Source organism: Micromesistius poutassou (genome assembly GCF_964030765.1).
Source record: "Micromesistius poutassou genome assembly, chromosome: 10".
Lineage (NCBI taxonomy): Eukaryota > Metazoa > Chordata > Actinopteri > Gadiformes > Gadidae > Micromesistius > Micromesistius poutassou.
The window spans coordinates 13,104,692-13,124,521 of NC_140280.1; the positions used below are offsets into that span (position 1 = coordinate 13,104,692).

At 40.6% G+C, this 19,830-nt stretch overlaps 7 protein-coding genes and 1 pseudogene across 11 annotated transcripts; 1 reads left to right on the forward strand and 7 right to left on the reverse strand.

Annotated features, from left to right (window-relative positions):
* Positions 1 to 463: 463 nt before the first annotated feature.
* On the reverse strand, positions 464 to 4,939 carry ube2g1a (ubiquitin-conjugating enzyme E2G 1a). The gene is made up of 6 exons (XM_084473901.1): positions 4,778 to 4,939; positions 3,290 to 3,392; positions 3,074 to 3,171; positions 2,582 to 2,760; positions 2,289 to 2,406; positions 464 to 1,954 (listed from the first exon to the last, which is right to left on the reverse strand). The coding sequence occupies exons 1-5, from the start codon at positions 4,821 to 4,823 to the stop codon at positions 2,320 to 2,322; spliced, it is 513 nt and encodes a 170-aa protein (XP_084330027.1). The 5' UTR covers positions 4,824 to 4,939; the 3' UTR covers positions 464 to 1,954; positions 2,289 to 2,319.
* Positions 4,940 to 7,227: 2,288 nt separating this feature from the next.
* LOC311354250 (ubiquitin) lies at positions 7,228 to 7,672 on the reverse strand. Its single transcript, XM_084474052.1, has one exon. It carries the CDS (start codon positions 7,523 to 7,525, stop codon positions 7,292 to 7,294), a length of 234 nt encoding a protein of 77 aa, XP_084330178.1. The 5' UTR covers positions 7,526 to 7,672; the 3' UTR covers positions 7,228 to 7,291.
* LOC311354428 (polyubiquitin) lies at positions 7,534 to 8,635 on the reverse strand (the record flags this gene model as incomplete). Its single annotated transcript, XM_084474236.1, has 3 exons — positions 8,552 to 8,635; positions 7,611 to 7,988; positions 7,534 to 7,567 (listed from the first exon to the last, which is right to left on the reverse strand). The coding sequence occupies exons 2-3, from the start codon at positions 7,979 to 7,981 to the stop codon at positions 7,534 to 7,536; spliced, it is 405 nt and encodes a 134-aa protein (XP_084330362.1). The 5' UTR covers positions 7,982 to 7,988; positions 8,552 to 8,635.
* A 1,832-nt stretch (positions 8,636 to 10,467) lies between these two features.
* Positions 10,468 to 10,947, reverse strand: LOC311354255 (ubiquitin). Its single transcript, XM_084474059.1, has one exon. The coding sequence runs from the start codon at positions 10,810 to 10,812 to the stop codon at positions 10,579 to 10,581; it is 234 nt and encodes a 77-aa protein (XP_084330185.1). The 5' UTR covers positions 10,813 to 10,947; the 3' UTR covers positions 10,468 to 10,578.
* LOC311354429 (polyubiquitin pseudogene) lies at positions 10,821 to 11,939 on the reverse strand (annotated as a pseudogene). Its single transcript, XR_014684165.1, has 3 exons — positions 11,833 to 11,939; positions 10,898 to 11,275; positions 10,821 to 10,854 (listed from the first exon to the last, which is right to left on the reverse strand). The product of XR_014684165.1 is annotated as a polyubiquitin pseudogene (transcript).
* Positions 11,940 to 14,674: 2,735 nt separating this feature from the next.
* Positions 14,675 to 15,183, reverse strand: LOC311354254 (ubiquitin). Its single transcript, XM_084474058.1, has one exon. The coding sequence runs from the start codon at positions 15,029 to 15,031 to the stop codon at positions 14,798 to 14,800; it is 234 nt and encodes a 77-aa protein (XP_084330184.1). The 5' UTR covers positions 15,032 to 15,183; the 3' UTR covers positions 14,675 to 14,797.
* On the reverse strand, positions 15,040 to 16,533 carry LOC311354430 (polyubiquitin; the record flags this gene model as incomplete). Its single annotated transcript, XM_084474237.1, has 2 exons — positions 15,117 to 16,533; positions 15,040 to 15,073 (listed from the first exon to the last, which is right to left on the reverse strand). Exons 1-2 carry the CDS (start codon positions 16,397 to 16,399, stop codon positions 15,040 to 15,042), a joined length of 1,317 nt encoding a protein of 438 aa, XP_084330363.1. The 5' UTR covers positions 16,400 to 16,533.
* Positions 16,534 to 17,399: 866 nt separating this feature from the next.
* Positions 17,400 to 19,805, forward strand: cenpv (centromere protein V). Of its 4 annotated transcripts, none has more exons than XM_084474056.1 (5): positions 17,400 to 17,778; positions 18,792 to 18,884; positions 18,992 to 19,061; positions 19,170 to 19,284; positions 19,421 to 19,805. In XM_084474056.1, the coding sequence occupies exons 2-5, from the start codon at positions 18,793 to 18,795 to the stop codon at positions 19,558 to 19,560; spliced, it is 417 nt and encodes a 138-aa protein (XP_084330182.1). In that variant the 5' UTR covers positions 17,400 to 17,778; position 18,792; the 3' UTR covers positions 19,561 to 19,805. The 4 variants fall into 4 exon arrangements, with proteins under 4 accessions (XP_084330182.1, XP_084330181.1, XP_084330183.1 ...); XM_084474055.1 differs by lacking the exon at positions 17,400 to 17,778 and adding an exon at positions 18,399 to 18,485; XM_084474057.1 differs by lacking the exon at positions 17,400 to 17,778 and adding an exon at positions 18,597 to 18,678.
* Positions 19,806 to 19,830: the final 25 nt, after the last annotated feature.

Consider the following 19,830-nt stretch of genomic DNA (forward strand, 5'->3'; position numbering starts at 1 on the left):
GATATATTCATCCTTTATTATATTCATTTACTCTAAGGCCCGAAGAAAAATCATAAGATTGACACATTAAATCCTATGACTTGTATACTTGGATCCTTTAAATGTCAACTGACTATATATGAGTTCATTTTTCACTTAAGCATCTCATGCCTGCTCGACGTAGCGATTCCTTTGGTTTTAGAATGTAAAATAATTATGTTATTATGTTATATTATTATCTTATTATGTTGCATTGTTCCGGAGCTAAAACAAGCAAGAATTTGGATGCATTTCATGGCTGTTTTCTAATGTCTACATCGAATCCAATTGATATAAAAACCCGAAATTGGAGCTTTGTGTGGAAGTAAAATTGCAACCGCAACCCCTCCCCAAATGTCCTTATGTATTCAACAGTGCAATTTTTATTTTAATGCTTCAATCCCTCCAACTTGCTACATGTGCCAGCATAATAAGGAGCAGGTACGACCGATTGAGGAAACTGATATTTCTTACAAAGATGCACACATTCAAATAATTGCTGTTAGGAAAAAGGGAATACACATGAAACTGAAGCTTATTGCATTTTTTAAATTTCCAATTGCTATTAATGCTTTCTTCAAGCAACAGTATAATTTCAAACCATGAACTATGTAATAAAACGAATTAGTCAATCAACACTAACGAATCAACTACTTATTTAGCTCTTAATCAATTATTTAACATGAAACCATCCATACTGTGCCATTATATATTTAAAAAAAGATTAAAACCAAGAACTATTGGAAAAAAAGGTCATTTTATAAGAGCGCACTACAGGTGACAATTGTCATAACATGAAAAATATACATAAGTACTTTGTCTTTGTACATTAGGCAAAAACTGCAACAGTACACCAGAAACAGAATGAACATTCAGGTTATGAAGATGGAGAGAAAAGGAAAGGGCACACATACAGTACACAAACACGCAAAACATTCTCAAATCAAATCCTCAAAACTCAGCTAAAAATAAAAGTAAACTAAAGCATGCATTACCATTATCTAACAAGGGATGACACATAGGAGGAAAAAACAGGCTGCTAAAATAAATGACAGACAAATCCACCCGCAATGTTCTCAGGACCCAAAATAATTGTTGCTGCATTCAATGCACACAAGGAGGAGTTATTGCTACACCACAGTTACCCAAACTCTAATAATACAGCATCCGGGAGGCCTCAACCATTAAATAAATCCACGCAAATACATTTCCTCCATCGTTTGATAAACTCAACTCTTGTTCAATGCAGGGTGGAGTGGCCAAGCATTTATTTGCTAAATCAGGAGGCACTTTTGAAAAGACACAAGAAAAGACTCGGAGCATGCATGAGCGCGTTCCCTTTCTGACGGCAACTGACCCTTAGCTGTGGAGGTGGATGGGTGGTAGGTAGGGGGTAGTAAACAAACAACATAGTCAGATGAGTGATGAAAGAGTAAGACATGCATGTCTTTCGTGAACCAGACCAATATCGTGAGATTCACAGTGCTTTTGCTCCCTCTCATTAAAACAATCTTAACCAGTAACTGATGCACACTAAAGTGGCCAAAAAAAAAGGGGGGGGGGGGGGTGGTTGAGACGTAAAAAGTAAACAAGAGAGGTTCTAGCTAAACAAGCGCTATTCATTTGGTCTAAGTGTCTTGCTGGATGGAGAGAGTTAATATATTATCCGGTTTTTCGTCGGTGCTATATACAGGTCTTTACAATATTTTCCTGAATGTTGAAGCAGTTCATAGACTTCGAGAAAAAAAATTGTTCAGTTGTCTTATTGTTGTTTTTTTCCGAGTTGGCACTTGCTTGACGGTGGTCGGTCAGCCGCTGTGGTCACGGGGATGTTGTGTAGTTAGCCAGCCCGTTCCTGACAAGGTGGAGGAGAACAAGCCTTGTGACAGGGTGGGAAGTGCGGGAGACAGTGCCATGCTGAATTTCATTTGGACACCTGTGGAAAACCACGAAATTGTACAATGCACTGGTTATTTTAGATAAAGATTGTCCTGGCTGGATGTAGACAAATATACCCTCTTTTGTACATTTAAAAAAGCTGAACCATTACTGCCCCGCCACAATGTTAGCCAACCCTTCAGCATTCAGCAAATTATGACTTATCCCTGCAGATTTTGAGGTCCTCAATCTTACACATTGCAAATTTTATATCATGGTTGACATTTCACTTTGTAAAAAAATTATAGTTCTAGATCTAGATAGTGGTAAAGGGTTGAAATTGTAAACAACATAGCCACGATGATGATGTGTTGAAACAGTGGAATACCTACCCTGAAAATCTGATGCTAGAATTGCTTAGTATCACTCAAATGCAGTCTCTTGGCTCTTTCGCACACAACGTGCAACTTTCCTCTTGAATTCTCCATGTCTGTCCTCCCTCCATTCTTTCTGTATCGGGATAATATTGGAGAATCAAAAGGTCAACATAACCCACTGGAAATCATAGCCATATCATTTTAATATAAACATATCTTCTGATAGCAGCACCTAAAAAGGGGGTTAAATTGTCTAATAGTCAAGTCATTATACCATATATGTATGCATTCACACATTTTGTACTTACAGCAGCGTCTACATTAGCAGGCGAGTCACCATTTGGGTCTGCCAGCATGGAGATAACACTAATCATGATGGTCTCCACCGTGTGGATGGGCAGCCAGCGCTCCTCTGCCTTCTCATAGCCATACTTGTCCTCTCCCGGCTCGTGCAAAATGGAAATACAGACGTCGCCATTCTTATCAACTGTAAAGCAAAAATGCAGAACAAAGGTTAAGAATGATTGTTTTAATAAATGTATAATTGATTATGAATCATGTGGACCATGACAATTCCTTGATTATTTTTTTTCAAATAAGGCCAAGAAATAAAAAGCTTATTTCTTTGAAGAGCATCAAGGATTAAGAAGAAACCCAATTAAACTAACATAGTAAAGAAACGATTCTCCCTTACATAAAGGGTAAACAGCTCCAGGATTAAGTTGTGCTAGGAAAATAGATTAACAAAAAGGGATTCTGAATAACGAGACATCGACAGTGCAGTATATGTAAACGATTACCATTTGGGTGCCATATGTCAGTGATAAACCTCATCTTCGGTGGCCTGAGAGGGTAATCCTTTGGAAATGTCAGATGTGCTTTAAACACACCACCTTCGCTGTTGACAGAGAAATAAAAAAACAAGAGCAGAAAAATTGTCAAGACTTCAAACACCAATCAGAAATGAATGCCTGAAGTTGACATGAAGAACAAAACAAAAACAGTGGTAGACTTACTAATGCGTATCTGGTGGTCCAATGATGAGGACCTCCCATCTGTAGAGGTCATTCTCATCTATTAGGCCTGCAGAGAACCCCTCCACCGGGTTCTTATTCAGTTCTGGGGAGGGAAGACCACATCTCATGAGCTATATTTATGTAACTTGTAACTTATACATTCTATGTAATCAGGCTATTTTGTAAACAGCAGAATATAGAACAATGTCTTCATGGTTGTATGAGACTCATGAGATCCAAGAGGGACAGGAGAAGAAACGTATTTAAAAACAAACATACAGACTACAATTATTTACTGTTCTAGAGACAAGACTCAAATATTTTCATCATCAAAGGCATAGTTTTATAAGGGTGGGCAATAATATTTTAGCTAAATATGAATTATATTACATTATAATATAATATATATTACATTATCCAATTGAATTAAGAGTACATGCTTGTGCTATTTTTTTAACACACACACACACACACACACACACACACACACACACACACACACACACACACTTAATACCTTAGGGCAATTACACCGATCCTTTCATATAACACAGTATGACAAGCTGGAGCATGCAGCATTTGGTCTAAAAGTGGCTAACTGCGTCTAATGTTTCAATTATATTTTCACATGTGTGATGCATCTTTCTATAAACGTTGATATAACTGACAGTACTGTATTGGCTAGTGCACCACACAAAAGCAATCAGTTATATCCGTGGATGTGTTCTATGAAACGCCACAGCTCTTTGGATCATGAAAATATAGCCCCCCGTTTAAAAACTAGCTTTAAAATCTGGCCTGAACAACAAGCTTATTTGTCCTCCCATCCAGAATGAATATACACAGAGATTCGGGCCTTAGTTTCACAATCATGACAATAAATAGAAAGAACATTTGTAATCCACAACGTGAAAACTAGTTTCAATAACGTTATAGGATACAAGTGCAATGTGCCAACGCCGAAATTGCGGCATCATATTTTGATGATCTGTGAGCAGGCCAAGCCGTGTACTGTGATTAACAACACCCAGGATTCCCCTGTGGGCGAAGAACACGACGAGGATTCAGCACCTGTCCAATTCGTACGGGTGTGTGTATAGTGCATTTCCTAACTCGAGTTGGTTGACACACTGGTAGAACTGATAACACGTAAACAACATCGGCTGGCCATATTATTTTAGCGAGTATGTCCAGTGAGAGAAGTACGGGAGACCTCCGACAGGGGCTTTCAGTGGAAATGGCACCGCAGCGTCAACAAATACAAAGACAACATGTACAGCAACACGATCCGTGGGTCGATACTCTATGAGAAGCTCGTTTTAAACAATCCCAATGACGACCTACACGCAGTTGATATTTCATGACGCGTGGAATCGTTTTCGGTCGCATCGTTTGCGCCAGCGGCATTATTTGAACCATGGCTAGCGTCCCTGCTAGCCGAGAAGCTAGCTAACGTTCACTGCCCGTTTGTTTCTCATGCTTAATTACCTGCCAGCTGTCTCCGCAGTAACAGCACTGATTGGGGCTCCGTCATATTTAAGTAAAAGTTGTCTCTGCTATGTTTACTGTAGATATCACGATGCGACAATGGTTGATTTAGGTTTACTAAACAGTCGTTCGTTGATTCTATTTTCTGTATAACATTCTCGTTGTTCTTCTTCTTTTACTTTTAGCTGTCGATTACTTCTTCGATGGTTTTCAAACATAGTGAAGTCAACGTAGTGCCACCTATCGTATCGGGAACTATATTACAGATGGCCTTTATTTCCACTTCAAGCTGTGAAGTGAAAATAAATAGCCTATAAAAAAAAAATACATACAATGCTTTTTTAAGGTGTATTTAGCGGAATAGTTGGAATAGTGGAATGGAATAGTTTGGATGCCAGGGGCTAGCTCTGAGGACCTGGTCAGACTTTATGTCTCGTACTTCCAGGAAATATGAGTGCTCGTTATATTCTCTTGATGTTTGTGAGACAAACACACCATGTCGCTCTATGAAGCAATATGTTAAATTGTATTTCCTGTGTATGGATGTTCTGCAAGACAAAGTTCTTCAGCTGGAACATAACCATAAGCAGATGCAGAAATCCCACGCTGCAATGACAGTGGACAGAAATTATCCATTACATAGATGTAACACAGGAAATCAGAGCACTACGGAGCGAAAGAGAAAGTCTCCACCAAAGAGTAAAAATGTGATGAACCATATAATACATTGTAGAGGACCTTCAAAGTTTGTATAAATGTAACCAGTTTTTTTATTATTCTGATTAGTACAATTAATCTTCATCACAAAAATGATGCAAATTAGAACCACATAAATAATAAATGAGCACAGTTGAATGGTATTGAAAAGCTAATTGTTTTGACACTGGTTATCATTATGTAGGCATGCTGCAGAAGGTTAACAAGACACAAGACCGAAAGTGAATTAGACGAGATGAGGAGCCTGCTCTCTGAGGAGCAATGAGTTACGATTTTCACATCAGAATGCTAGTACAGCACCAAAATCAAACTTCTTCCTATCTTTCTTGTCTTTATTTTTTAACAATATAATTGTTTTTCTGAATCTATAATTTTCTTATCATTTTAAACTTCTTCTTCGATTTGCAGAAAATTGAGAATTAGTCCCTAAGGAGGACATGGAAAGAAATAAGGTCACTGGTATAACCTCTGCTAAGTTCACATAACTTAATTTTCTTATTTGCTAAAGCTATGTTAAGCTATGCTTAACTATGTTAAGGCTAGCTTTCTAAATACCCCATAACAAACACAAATATATGATAAATGCAGCTAAAAGCCACCATTGGTTTATTCATCGTATTTAAACAAACAAAAAATACTTAGTCTATACTTAGTCTGCTAGTCTATACAGCGATGCAGTTATTATACTGTCAAAGCAAAATCCATCAGAATGTATAAAGTCTATTGTCAACTTCTATGTTAAATTGTATTTATTTTCCAATCTCGTTTGCATTCTATTCTGTTCAGTTATATTATATACTATTTGAGTACGATAGATTGTCCACTGACAATTTCTCTTTCAGTTGACCAGCCTCCATGTTCAGCAAATGATGGAAGCAGTGGACATAAAAAGCCCAGGCTTTTCATGTCTTCATGTCTTCATGAAAAGCCCAAGCCCACGCACCAGGCTACATTGCAGCTCCTTCAGGTACTTTGGTACCAAATGCATGCCCATCAGGAGATGCAGCTTCGAAGCATTTTATTTAAGCTAGTTGACTGAAAACCTAGACTGACTATAAACTTATATTTTATCATGCAAATATTTCTTATTCATCTTTTATCTGAAGATTGAGAAATTGAAATGAGTTGGCTTGTATTGGTTTCTTTGAATAGGTCTGTACTAGAGAATACCATGGCTGGAAATCCTGGAGATCTATGTGGACCACCTATGCCCATGGCCTGTATGATTAAAGTCATGGTGATTAAACATTCTAACTCCGACATAGTGCAAAGTTACGTCACAAAACAAGGAACTAATGTAGGCCATTTTCTTCAAAAACTTTGTGTGACTCCACTAACAAGGAGGATAGCACTTCACCAAGAAATGGGTCCATGTTGATGGAAACTACAGCAAAATAGCTACTCCAAATGTGTGTTTCACCTGTATTACAGCTTTGGCAAAATTGCTTTTGCCTTACTGTTGGTAATTTATGGGTTAGGGTTAGTTTTCTCAGTTTTGTATTTGTGCATGTTTGACAGTCATGGGTCTAGGATCTTGACCATGGGACCTGCAACAGGAATATTTACCCTGGGCTTCTTGATGTCCAGTGTCATGGCCTACATAATGCTCACCAGCAGACCTAAATGCAATGCACAAAACATATGGAGTGCTTGTTATCATTTAGTAAAGCCTTACTGTGAACGCCACCACCTGGAGCGACCTCCATCATAGAAAAAAATAAATGAGAAACAAATTAATATGCAATGCTTTATTAGGTCAGGCATAGCATTCAAATTGAATTAAAATATTGGAGAAATTCACTGCCCCCCCCTCAGACGAAGGACAAGATGGAGGGTGGATTCTTTCTGGATGTTGTAGTCGGACAGGGTGCGACCATCTTCCAGCTGCTTGCCGGCGAAGATCAGCCTCTGCTGGTCTGGGGGGATGCCTTCCTTGTCCTGGATCTTGGCCTTCACGTTCTCAATGGTGTCACTGGGCTCCACCTCCAGGGTGATGGTCTTGCCGGTGAGGGTCTTGACGAAGATCTGCATACCACCCCTCAGACGAAGGACAAGATGGAGGGTGGATTCTTTCTGGATGTTGTAGTCGGACAGGGTGCGACCATCTTCCAGCTGCTTGCCGGCAAAGATCAGCCTCTGCTGGTCTGGGGGGATCCCTTCCTTGTCCTGGATCTTGGCCTTCACGTTCTCAATGGTGTCGCTGGGCTCCACCTCCAGGGTGATGGTCTTGCCGGTGAGGGTCTTGACGAAGATCTGCATGCCACCCCTCAGACGAAGGACAAGATGGAGGGTGGATTCTTTCTGGATGTTGTAGTCGGACAGGGTGCGACCATCTTCCAGCTGCTTGCCGGCAAAGATCAGCCTCTGCTGGTCTGGGGGGATGCCTTCCTTGTCCTGGATCTTAGCCTTGACATTCTCGATGGTGTCACTTGGCTCCACCTCAAGGGTGATGGTCTTGCCCGTAAGGGTCTTGACGAAGATCTGCATGGTTCAACTGTAAAAAAAAAATATATATAATATATACACACACAAAAGCCGATTAAAATAAAGCATAGGCCTTAGGCCTACGCCAAAGACACAGAAAACAAGAAGTTACAAGAATATTTCGCCTAAAAACAATGATAACAATCTCAACAAAGGGGGAAATACTATCTTCGATTCGGTACAATAAACATCTTAGGTTGATATTTGCATTTCCTTTGTTTTAAATGACAGCTCATAGTCGGTACCAGAAAACCGTAGTCATTCTTATCGGAAAACAAACACCGACATTGAACCCAACACTAGGTTTTAGTATCGTCGCACACAAATGTACTTAACGTTTTCTGTAAAATGTACATTATATTTAACTACGGATTATATTTTGTTGGATTTTAGGCATAACTGTTTCTTTAAAATGGTTAGCTAGCGGCAAATCGAAATCGTTAACAGAAAAGTACACAAATGAGGCTAGCGGAATCGAACGCGATCACAATTTTAAATAAATCTGTTTTGTTGTCGTTAAAAGATTATATTCAAACCATCACATATATCGAACACAATACACATCGTACTTACAGTTGGGTGTGGTATCTGTTTGCCGTAGAGCTGTCAATCGATCATCTGATGTAAGGAGAACCGGAGTACTGCATTTATATTGGTGGCGTCATCCCTCCATATCCATCCGCCTTTAAATAGTCCCATTTTTTTTGTAGCTGTATGCCATCTCTAAAACGTATCTGTTAACTATACAATATTTTTATTCGACGTCGCCATGTCATTTCAACAATAATATTATGTTTGTTTTGAAATACAAATCTTGTTATCTTTCGGTGCATCTAGAATTTGTTGACAGTGAGAAACAGTGAGAAACAGCCAGCAGCCCCTAACCTGCCGAATGGATGGTGACATCATTTACAAAGGGCTGCTATGATCTCAGGCCGTCATGTTGTCTCGATTTCTCTTTAAACGATCGACATGACCACTGAAAGATACGTTCGTCATATTAATGTTTTCTATTCTAAAGTGAAATCTGTTGTTTGAGATAGTTATTGGATTAATAGAATCTGGTTACAATGTATACATTATATCTGTCCTTAAATTGGCGTAACGACCGTAGCACATTGACATCGTTATGGTATGTTAAACAATTGTGAGTGGTTTATATCCCTCAAAGATAACATCAGTGACAAATACATTCATTGTCCAATTGCTTGTTTCTTAAAATATGTGGGCAGTAGATGGCGACACATACCATGTCAAACACTGAAATACAGGCCATGAAGTTGGATATTATCTTTACTTGAAGCAAATTTAGGCTATAGGAACATATTCTATTACTCTGAGCACCTAGACCGACACTCAACCATTTAGCATTGCAACGATAACATTTCTTAAAACGTATATTGTAATTCCACAAAAACAAAATCGATTTAGAGAAAAAACCCATGGTGGATGCATTGAATTCAATATCAAGCAAAACAAGTGATGGAGGACGTGGAAGTGTAGTGTAGTTTTAACATATCCTGTATCAATTTATAACTCTATTCATAGGACAGGTATATTAGGAATATGTGTGATTACTCAGATGCTTTGTCTTGTATGTAATCTTTGCTCTATTTTCCGTACTACCAGGTCTTATTTCTAAAGTATTTTCATTGTAGGCATGTTCAACCCTTATTGCATATACATTTGGGTCCTGTACAGATACTCAGTTGGACTTATTGAGTTTAAATAGTCAGAGATATTATCCTATGCAGGTCAATAACAGTCCAACTACTGGACCATTCTGCAGTCATAAGGTTTGCATCCACATGTGAAGCTTAATAGTTTTGTAAAAGTAATGAAATATAGCTCCGTACCACTGATGATTGCCCCTATTGCTCATATATAATACATCCTCTTTTCAGTCTTTTGTAGAAGTAAAGGCTAGATTGATAATTTTTAAATTTAGTGAAAGCATTTGTGTAGTCAAGTGGTTCCCAACAAGTATGCCTTGAGACAAGGGTGGGCTGGGAAAATGTGTCGAACTTAACATTCTCCAGGTTTACATGGACATTTTTAATCTGATTATATTTTGGGGGATTTTAATCAGATCAAATGTGAGAATTTAATGTCCATGTAAATGCACCTAGTGTATAGGTTACAAATACATATGGTACCATTGATAATCTGCTTTCCTTGTGCCAGGTAAGGACCGATACCTAAGTAGCAATGCAGTTGCTAGTCAAATTTAAGAACTTAGATCCATGCGATACCATAGACAGAGCACAAAATGCTAATATGGTAGATATAGACCCCACAAGTCATAATATGTGAAAAGTGCCTTTAATTTACGGTTAGGATTGTGTTGTCTGACCAAGAAAGATTTGGAACCACTTATAAATGTAGTCATCTGGACCACTAGTTAGTCTAAGAACACCAGTTGTTTGCCAATGAATAAGGCATTTTTTAGTCACTGTTGCAATTTAAAACATGTCCAAAAACGAGGCAGCTTTTCATTTTAACCCTTTATTTGACTCTTGTTTTGCCTTGTTTAAAGTAAATCACATTTGTGATTATGATGATAAATGGCAACATTAAGGTAGTTAAGAACATGGAATCATTTACTGCCCCCCCCTCAGACGGAGAACAAGGTGGAGGGTGGATTCTTTCTGGATGTTGTAGTCGGACAGGGTGCGACCATCTTCCAGCTGCTTGCCGGCGAAGATCAGCCTCTGCTGGTCTGGGGGGATGCCTTCCTTGTCCTGGATCTTGGCCTTGACGTTCTCAATGGTGTCGCTGGGCTCCACCTCCAGGGTGATGGTCTTGCCGGTGAGGGTCTTGACGAAGATCTGCATACCACCCCTCAGACGAAGGACAAGGTGGAGGGTGGATTCTTTCTGGATGTTGTAGTCGGACAGGGTGCGACCATCTTCCAGCTGCTTGCCGGCGAAGATCAGCCTCTGCTGGTCTGGGGGGATGCCTTCCTTGTCCTGGATCTTGGCCTTCACGTTCTCAATGGTGTCGCTGGGCTCCACCTCCAGGGTGATGGTCTTGCCAGTGAGGGTCTTGACGAAGATCTGCATACCACCCCTCAGACGAAGGACAAGATGGAGGGTGGATTCTTTCTGGATGTTGTAGTCGGACAGGGTGCGACCATCTTCCAGCTGTTTGCCGGCAAAGATCAGCCTCTGCTGGTCTGGGGGGATGCCTTCCTTGTCCTGGATCTTAGCCTTGACATTCTCGATGGTGTCGCTGGGCTCCACCTCAAGGGTGATGGTCTTGCCAGTGAGGGTCTTGACGAAGATCTGCATGGTTCAACTGTAAATATAAAAGAAATACAAAGGCGATTCAAATAAAGCATAGGCCAACGTCAAAGACCCAGGAAACGGTGGTTCCAAATATAGTTAAATAGGACTTAAAACAATTATAATATCTCAAATAAGGGGAAAATACCATCTTCAACCCGGTACAATAAACATTTAGGGTGATATTTGCATTCCTTTGTTTTAAATTACCAGCTCAAGGTCGGTACCAGAAATCCGTAGTCATTCTTACCGGAAAACAAACAATACGTCGACATTGAATCCAACGGTCTTTGTTTCGAGGATCGTCACACACAAATGAACTTTGCCGTTAAATTAACATTATATTGAACTACGGATTACACATCGTTAGATATTAGGCTTAAATGTTACTTTAAAATGGTTAGCTAGCAGCAAACCGAACCCGTTACACGCAAAGTACAGTAGGCCTACAGTACAAATGAGGCTTGTGGAATGGAACGCAATCACAATAAAAAATAAAGCTGATTGGTTTTTGTTAACATATTTATTTGAATCATAACATATATCGAACACAATATACATCGTACTTACAGTCGAGTGTGGTGTCTACCTTGTTTCCGTAGAGCTGTCAATCGATTATCTGATGTAAAATACCAGAGTACTGGACTTATACTGGCAACGTCACCTCTCCATATCCATCCGCCTTTAAATAGTCCCGATTTTTTAGTAAGTGTAAGCTATCTCTAAAACGTATCTGTTTGCTACACTGTTTTTATCGACATGGTCGTGTAATTTTGGCATTTATTGTGTGTGTGTGTGTGTGTGTGTGTGTGTGTGTGTGTGTGTGTGTGTGTGTGTGTGTGTGTGTGTGTGTGTGTGTGTGTGTGTGTGTGTGTGTGTGTGTGTGTGTGTGTGTGTGTGTGTGTGTGTGTGTGTTTAGTAAAGCAAATCTTAAACCGCCGTTTATTTTTCGGTAGAATCTAGAATTAGTCAGGAAACAGTGAGAAACAGCCAGCAACCCCTCTTACCTAAATAATGGATGGTGACATCATTTACAAAGGGCTGCTATGATCTCAGGCCGTCATGTTGTCTCGATTTATCTTTAAATTATCAACATGACCGCTGAACGATACGTTTGTTACATTTTTTTTATGTTTTCTGTTCTAAAGTAAAATCAGTTATTTGAGATAGTTATTGAATTAATATACAATTGTTTGTTCCATTATATCCTGTCCAAAAAAAATGTGTTACAAGCGTGGCACATTGACACAGTTATATCATCATATCAGTCATATTTTTAACCATTGTTAGTGATTTATATCCCTAAAAGATAATATCAGTGACAAATGCATTCATTGTCCAATTGATGTTTGTGGGCAGTAGATGGTGATACATACCGTGTCAAACACTGAAATATAGGCCATGAAGTTGGATATTATCTTTACTTGAAGCAAATTTAGGCTATAGCCATATATTATATTACTCTGAGAATTGTGATAGAAAAAAAATCCATGTCGTTTCCTTTGAATCATCCAATCCTTGTATTGTCTAGCCACCCTACCTGTTCCTAGTCTTATCTAACGTTAACATTTGTGCCTGGAGTAAACCGGTCTCAAGGAAGCAGGGATCCCTTATGCATTCTTCTGCTTGATGATAACACAGGCAACTCTGTCCTTTAGGTAAATATATCCCTGATTTGATGATTTACAATTGCATTGTGGGGAGGGGGTCTAACTGTATTCTGGGCTCACTCTGCTAGAGAGGAAACTGTATACATGTATTAAAATAGGTTAATTATCTACAACTATTGTGTGCTTTTTGCTTTTAGAAGTCTTATCTGTCCTAGACGCAATATCACGTAATGAAATTGCCACAACAGCCTCTCTAGACCTACACTTTACCATAATCTTTCTTCAAACTTAGATTGTAGTTCCCCAAAGACCAAATTGATTTAGAGAAAGAAATAAAACCATTGTGGATGCGTTTAATTCAATATCAAGCAAAGCAAGGGATGGAGGCAATGGAAAGTGTAATGTAGGTTTAACATCTCCTGTACCAATTTTACCTCTATTCATATAGGCCTACTTAGCAATTTGTGTAATTGCTCAGATATGCTTTGTATTGTATGTTGTCTTTGCTCTTACTTTCTGTCCTATTACTGTCCAACTACGGGTACATTTAGCATTTTCAACATATTCAAGATTACATTAGCATGTGATTTTTAAAGAGCCAGCACAACCAGAAACGTTATTGTTTTTGTTCTTAAACGTGGTTATTTGTCTTATATGATCGTCAGCCTAGTCATCTATGCCATTTTATCACTGTTTCTGAAATAAGTCATTGAATTTATCGAAAAATTGGGTCAAATCCTATGTTTTCGCCATTCTCCTCAAAACTAAGCGTCGTCCCGCTCTGCTGCTCACACAGGTGGTGTTATTTTCATGACGCCTTTTCCAACGGAGTGACGTCACGACCAAGGGTCACCGGCGGCGGTGTATGTTTTGACGTGGGGAGCACTGTCTGGCCAGCTGTTGACTGCGGTGTCCGAGATAAAGTTGAGTTATTCGGACACTTATAGTATAACGCAACGGTGTATGTGGATTAGAGCGCGGAATGGGCCGCATTTTTCTGTCCGAGCCCGACCCGCGTCCGACGGAGAAGTAACCGAGCCCGACAGGCATCAAGCCCGACCCCGACAGTTAAAGTCTATTTTTTTCATACTAATGAAACGTTTAGGTTTTTGTGAAAAAGGCCACGATAACGATAACTTCCACAAAATGAAACAAGACGTTCTGAAGTTCTGTAGGACAGGTAGCCTATGAATTTCAAATTAACATGAGTGTCCCCAGCTCTTTCCTAGAGCTCTTAGCCCAAAACGCATACTTATGTGTTCGAATGCCAGCTGAGACAGTGGGTTCACTGGCTTTTATAATTTAAGTTTGAAATGTCTTTAGCACCAATTTAAGCTACAAATCTTTTGTAAATCAGCACAGGATATATTTAGAATTTACAATTTTTTATTTAAAACTTGTTTAGGCAACTGGCGCGACTGACAGCTGTTGGAACCAACTGTCGTGACACTTGTGGGCCACTCAACTTCGGAATTGTATAGGTCTCAAATATCAGAACCAATTGCCACGTAAGGAGTTATTGCTGCAGCAATTACTTTATAACAATGGTTACTCAAATTTAAGAACGTTTATCCAAGTGACTGTTAGATTTAAAGTAATGATTGAGATTATCAGGCTCCACAACTTTTATACTGAGTTCACTAAAACATTGTATTGCTTAAGAATTTATTATTTATAACCCAGTCCCCATAGGTTGGGGACCGCTGATCTAGACACCTTGTTAGTCCCCTTACAGCAGTTCTAAATTGTCATAACAGGGTAGCCTGTGTTATATAATGAAGAACATACCAAAAAAGATTAAGCAACTTTTAATTTGAATCCTTTATTTGAGACTCTTGTTTTGCAATGCTTTAAGTAACAGAATCACATGAGTGATTGAAATATACAAAATGGAAACATTAAGGTAGTTAAGAACATGGAATCATTTACTGCCCCCCCCTCAGACGGAGAACAAGATGGAGGGTGGATTCTTTCTGGATGTTGTAGTCGGACAGGGTGCGACCATCTTCCAGCTGCTTGCCGGCGAAGATCAGCCTCTGCTGGTCTGGGGGGATGCCTTCCTTGTCCTGGATCTTGGCCTTGACGTTCTCAATGGTGTCGCTGGGCTCCACCTCGAGGGTGATGGTCTTGCCGGTGAGGGTCTTGACGAAGATCTGCATACCACCCCTCAGACGAAGGACAAGATGCAGGGTGGATTCTTTCTGGATATTGTAGTCGGACAGGGTGCGCCCATCTTCCAGCTGCTTGCCGGCGAAGATCAGCCTCTGCTGGTCTGGGGGGATGCCTTCCTTGTCCTGGATCTTGGCCTTCACGTTCTCAATGGTGTCGCTGGGCTCCACCTCCAAGGTGATGGTCTTGCCGGTGAGGGTCTTGACGAAGATCTGCATACCACCCCTCAGACGAAGGACAAGATGCAGGGTGGATTCTTTCTGGATATTGTAGTCGGACAGGGTGCGACCATCTTCCAGCTGCTTGCCGGCGAAGATCAGCCTCTGCTGGTCTGGGGGGATGCCTTCCTTGTCCTGGATCTTGGCCTTGACGTTCTCGATGGTGTCGCTGGGCTCCACCTCCAGGGTGATGGTCTTGCCGGTGAGGGTCTTGACGAAGATCTGCATACCACCCCTCAGACGAAGGACAAGATGGAGGGTGGATTCTTTCTGGATGTTGTAGTCGGACAGGGTGCGACCATCTTCCAGCTGCTTGCCGGCAAAGATCAGCCTCTGCTGGTCTGGGGGGATGCCTTCCTTGTCCTGGATCTTGGCCTTGACGTTCTCAATGGTGTCGCTGGGCTCCACCTCCAGGGTGATGGTCTTGCCGGTGAGGGTCTTGACGAAGATCTGCATACCACCCCTCAGACGAAGGACAAGATGGAGGGTGGATTCTTTCTGGATGTTGTAGTCGGACAGGGTGCGACCATCTTCCAGCTGCTTGCCGGCGAAGATCAGCCTCTGCTGGTCTGGGGGGATGCCTTCCTTGTCCTGGATCTTGGCCTTCACGTTCTCAATGGTGTCGCTGGGCTCCACCTCCAGGGTGATGGTCTTGCCGGTGAGGGTCTTGACGAAGATCTGCATACCACCCCTCAGACGAAGGACAAGATGGAGGGTGGATTCTTTCTGGATGTTGTAGTCGGACAGGGTGCGACCATCTTCCAGCTGCTTGCCGGCAAAGATCAGCCTCTGCTGGTCTGGGGGGATGCCTTCCTTGTCCTGGATCTTGGCCTTGACGTTCTCAATGGTGTCGCTGGGCTCCACCTCCAGGGTGATGGTCTTGCCGGTGAGGGTCTTGACGAAGATCTGCATACCACCCCTCAGACGAAGGACAAGATGGAGGGTGGATTCTTTCTGGATGTTGTAGTCGGACAGGGTGCGACCATCTTCCAGCTGCTTGCCGGCGAAGATCAGCCTCTGCTGGTCTGGGGGGATGCCTTCCTTGTCCTGGATCTTGGCCTTCACGTTCTCAATGGTGTCGCTGGGCTCCACCTCCAGGGTGATGGTCTTGCCGGTGAGGGTCTTGACGAAGATCTGCATACCACCCCTCAGACGAAGGACAAGGTGGAGGGTGGATTCTTTCTGGATGTTGTAGTCGGACAGGGTGCGACCATCTTCCAGCTGCTTGCCGGCAAAGATCAGCCTCTGCTGGTCTGGGGGGATGCCTTCTTTGTCCTGGATCTTAGCCTTGACATTCTCGATGGTGTCACTTGGCTCCACCTCAAGGGTGATGGTCTTGCCAGTGAGGGTCTTGACGAAGATCTGCATTGTCAAACTGAGGATAAAAAAAAGTTGGTCTGTTAATACAAGCTGAAACTATTTCGGAAAGTTAAAAAAATATTTAAAACATTACCAGTACATTAAGTATATTTAGTAATTAGACAATAAAAATATTAACGATGGCTCATTATCAAAAGTTTGCTGATATTTGTTCAGGTAACAACGTATGGTTCCGGGATGCTTTCGAGAACGAATGTCAATGCAAGATTTACTGCAGTCAGTCGACCAAAAAAAAAAAAAAAAAGGCAGTCTTTCGACTCCGGGCGCCATTTTGATTTCAGTCGACCTCCTTTTGTTCAGCCTAATGGAAGACACTCGAAATGTTGAGTCATACCTGGTCGACGTCGAAATGATCTTAAATTCATTTAGGTTTCATCAACGCCCATGTAACATAAATAAAACACGATTCAGCATTAGGGACATCTCCGAACATCGATAAGTAAAATGTTTAATTTGTAGCACTGTAAGCCGTACGCTTACGTTATCAAGTGTATGTAACGTCAGCCCCAAAATAACAAGAATAATGGTTTCCGTCGTTATGGTTCAAGGCACAAAGCTATTATTCGCTTTGGACAAGAGCATCAGGGAAATATGTAATCTAACGAAAGAATATAAGAAGAGTCGCGACAACCGTTGTACAGTGATAAAGAAAACGTGACAATGCGTTACATTTGAACAAAAGACACGAACACTATAAAAAACGAAAAAGAATTTTACTTACGATTTGTAGATTTTTCAACTCCTGAAGTCTTAGTTCTGAACTGCTCGTCACCAACTGACGCAGTGCTTTTATACCTAGAACAACACGTCACACTTCTATTACCATCCGCCGTCCAAAGTAGTTCTCACCGTCATAAATTGCAAGAATAACCTTCAATTGTATTAATTATTAGTTGCCTTTTTAAGTCTATTCATTAAATTAGTTATATTAGTTAAATATAAAATCAACTTTCATTGTGTATTATTCATTTTTCGTGTTTTTTTGGTTGTTGTCTTTTTCACGAGAACCAAGGCGGAGTAATACTGTGCTTAGGCAAAAGCCCTGGAATTTTCCAGAACAACATTACAGGAACTGCCCTCCAGAATCTGATTGGTTCATCAAATTGTTTGTCTCGACAGCGATTGGTCCCATGCTGACGGTAAATAATGGCATTGTACATCGTTGCGCCCTAAATGCAAATACAATCATCAGACAGCCGCACCCTTCCTTGTTCAAAATGCAGAGACAGACAAGATTTGTAATATACATCGAATGTATATTAAACAATGCAACAGTCTCGACCGGTACAAGCCTGATAAAAAGGTGTTTCTAACATATCTTAGGCGTTCTGTGTTAGAATTGGGAAAGTGTGTTGACAGACAGTATAGCAAGCAGACGAGGGTTGTAAACGTACATGGTTGAAAATGGGAACAATGTTTCTGTCAAAACATTAGCCCCATAATTAAAGATGTACGTTCTTGTGTACCTACAACATTAATTAAAAGCGTTTATACTTATATCGGTGAAGTGGAAATTAGAGGTCTTAAAAGACGAAAAGGACAGGTTTATGGGACATTGTCCACAATGACTCAGCGGTCCCATGTTGAATTATGTATGTAAGCCTATTAATCTTGGCTGTTCAGTATCAGGCAAGGAATGCTATTCAGGTCACCCTCCTTCCTTCACAAAAGACTGTAATTTGATACCAAACGCGTGATAACCACGTCAGTCTTTTTTCCGGGGCAGAGTTCTCGTTGGGTAAGGTTCCGCTCAGCTGGACATGTTGGTACATGCCTTGTACCTTGTACTTGGATCGTGGCAGTTTCATGTTGAGGGACAAATCAAATGTTAAACTGAAAACTGAAAGTAGGTCCACTGCCTTGAATACTTTTTTTAATGCAATGATGATAATAAACAAACATTGCCAATCATCTTAAATTCGTTCATGATGATCAAACGTAGAATACAAAAATCATTTTTTATAGTCTATAGTTTGAGTCTATTGACAGGGAGCGTGGTTCGCAGAAAGCTGCAAATGAATCTGTCGAAACGTCATCAGGTTACACAAGAGTTCTTTCAGGTCTTTCAAAAGCGCTTGGCTTCAAATAATGTTGTTGTTCCCATAAGCAAGTCTTGGTCAGAAACTCATTTGGAGCCGTTTTTTCTCTACAGGATGGACCATGTAAAACACATCGGTGGCTGCCACTGTGGTGCTGTCAGATTCCAAGTGTGGAACTCCCCAAATCTTCATGTTTTCGAGTGCAAGTAGGCCATCTTGACAGAAAAGTCCCTGTTTCTGTTTGAAACAACATTAATTCCCATTCAAAGTTATGTTGCTAGAGAGATAATTAATCGTTTATTTTCTTTTTAAGTTGTAGTATTTGCACCATGAAGCAAAACCTTCATTTTATTGTGCCGAAAAAACAGTTCCTCCTTTTGCAGGTAGGAAAACTTCATTATTGTAGGCCTACTTTTTAAAGAAACGATATAATTGTGTAGTATAAGTATAATTAAGTGTATACGTTTTTGTTGTTTTTTTCCATGTCACAGGGGGAGGAAGATCTGACGACATACACATTTAACACACATGCTGCCAAGCATACGTTTTGTAAAATATGCGGCGTTCAGAGTTTCTACACGCCACGGTCTAACCCCAACGGTTATGGTAAGTGTGACTCAATGCCCTATCATCATGGCACCTTCTAGACGTTTCTGGCCTGCTTTGTTGACAGTTAATACTGGTTGGTTGGGTTGTGCTTTTTATCCTGGTCTGACGTTTCGGTATGTTCTTCTGCCCCTAGGCATCGCGCCTCACTGTCTTGATCCAGGTACTGTTTGTAGTGTGACAGTAGAGAAGTTTTGTGGGGAGAAATGGGAAGAAAGCATGCAAGCTCACAAGACCATAAGAGCCATGTCAAGCCCTGTGGAGGAGACCTTGTGATTAAAAGCAATAACAACTCAAAATAAACCATTAGAAACCTTTAATTTACCCTCTGTCAAAACGAATGCATTGTTTATTCATTGAGTCTAAATTACAAAGGAAAGAAAAATGAAACTCACACTTAAATATAAACCCTACCAAGTTGAATCAAATTTTCAGTATTTATGATAGAAATCCCACAAGATATATAAACAAGAATCCATTTTCGGTATAAAAACTATATACATTTCATTATTAGGCAGCAGACACTCTTTACATTATGAACCACAA

What these genes read in the sequence shown, in the direction of transcription:
- ube2g1a (XM_084473901.1), bottom strand. Translation starts at nt 4,823, where the DNA reads ATGACGGAGCCCCAATCAGTGCTGTTACTGCGGAGACAGCTGGCAG. An exon ending in GGACCACCAGATACGCATTA is followed by an intron (nt 3,172 to 3,289) that starts GTAAGTCTACCA and finishes CTCTGTCAACAG; the next exon opens with CGAAGGTGGTGTGTTTAAAG. An exon ending in TGACATATGGCACCCAAATG is followed by an intron (nt 2,761 to 3,073) that starts GTAATCGTTTAC and finishes TTTGCTTTACAG; the next exon opens with TTGATAAGAATGGCGACGTC.
- LOC311354254 (XM_084474058.1), bottom strand. Translation starts at nt 15,031, where the DNA reads ATGCAGATCTTCGTCAAGACCCTCACCGGCAAGACCATCACCCTCGAG.
- LOC311354250 (XM_084474052.1), bottom strand. Translation starts at nt 7,525, where the DNA reads ATGCAGATCTTCGTCAAGACCCTCACCGGCAAGACCATCACCCTGGAG.
- cenpv (XM_084474056.1), top strand. Translation starts at nt 18,793, where the DNA reads ATGGACCATGTAAAACACATCGGTGGCTGCCACTGTGGTGCTGTCAGA. An exon ending in CTTCATGTTTTCGAGTGCAA is followed by an intron (nt 18,885 to 18,991) that starts GTAGGCCATCTT and finishes TTTCTTTTTAAG; the next exon opens with TTGTAGTATTTGCACCATGA. An exon ending in AACAGTTCCTCCTTTTGCAG is followed by an intron (nt 19,062 to 19,169) that starts GTAGGAAAACTT and finishes TCCATGTCACAG; the next exon opens with GGGGAGGAAGATCTGACGAC.
- LOC311354255 (XM_084474059.1), bottom strand. Translation starts at nt 10,812, where the DNA reads ATGCAGATCTTCGTCAAGACCCTCACCGGCAAGACCATCACCCTGGAG.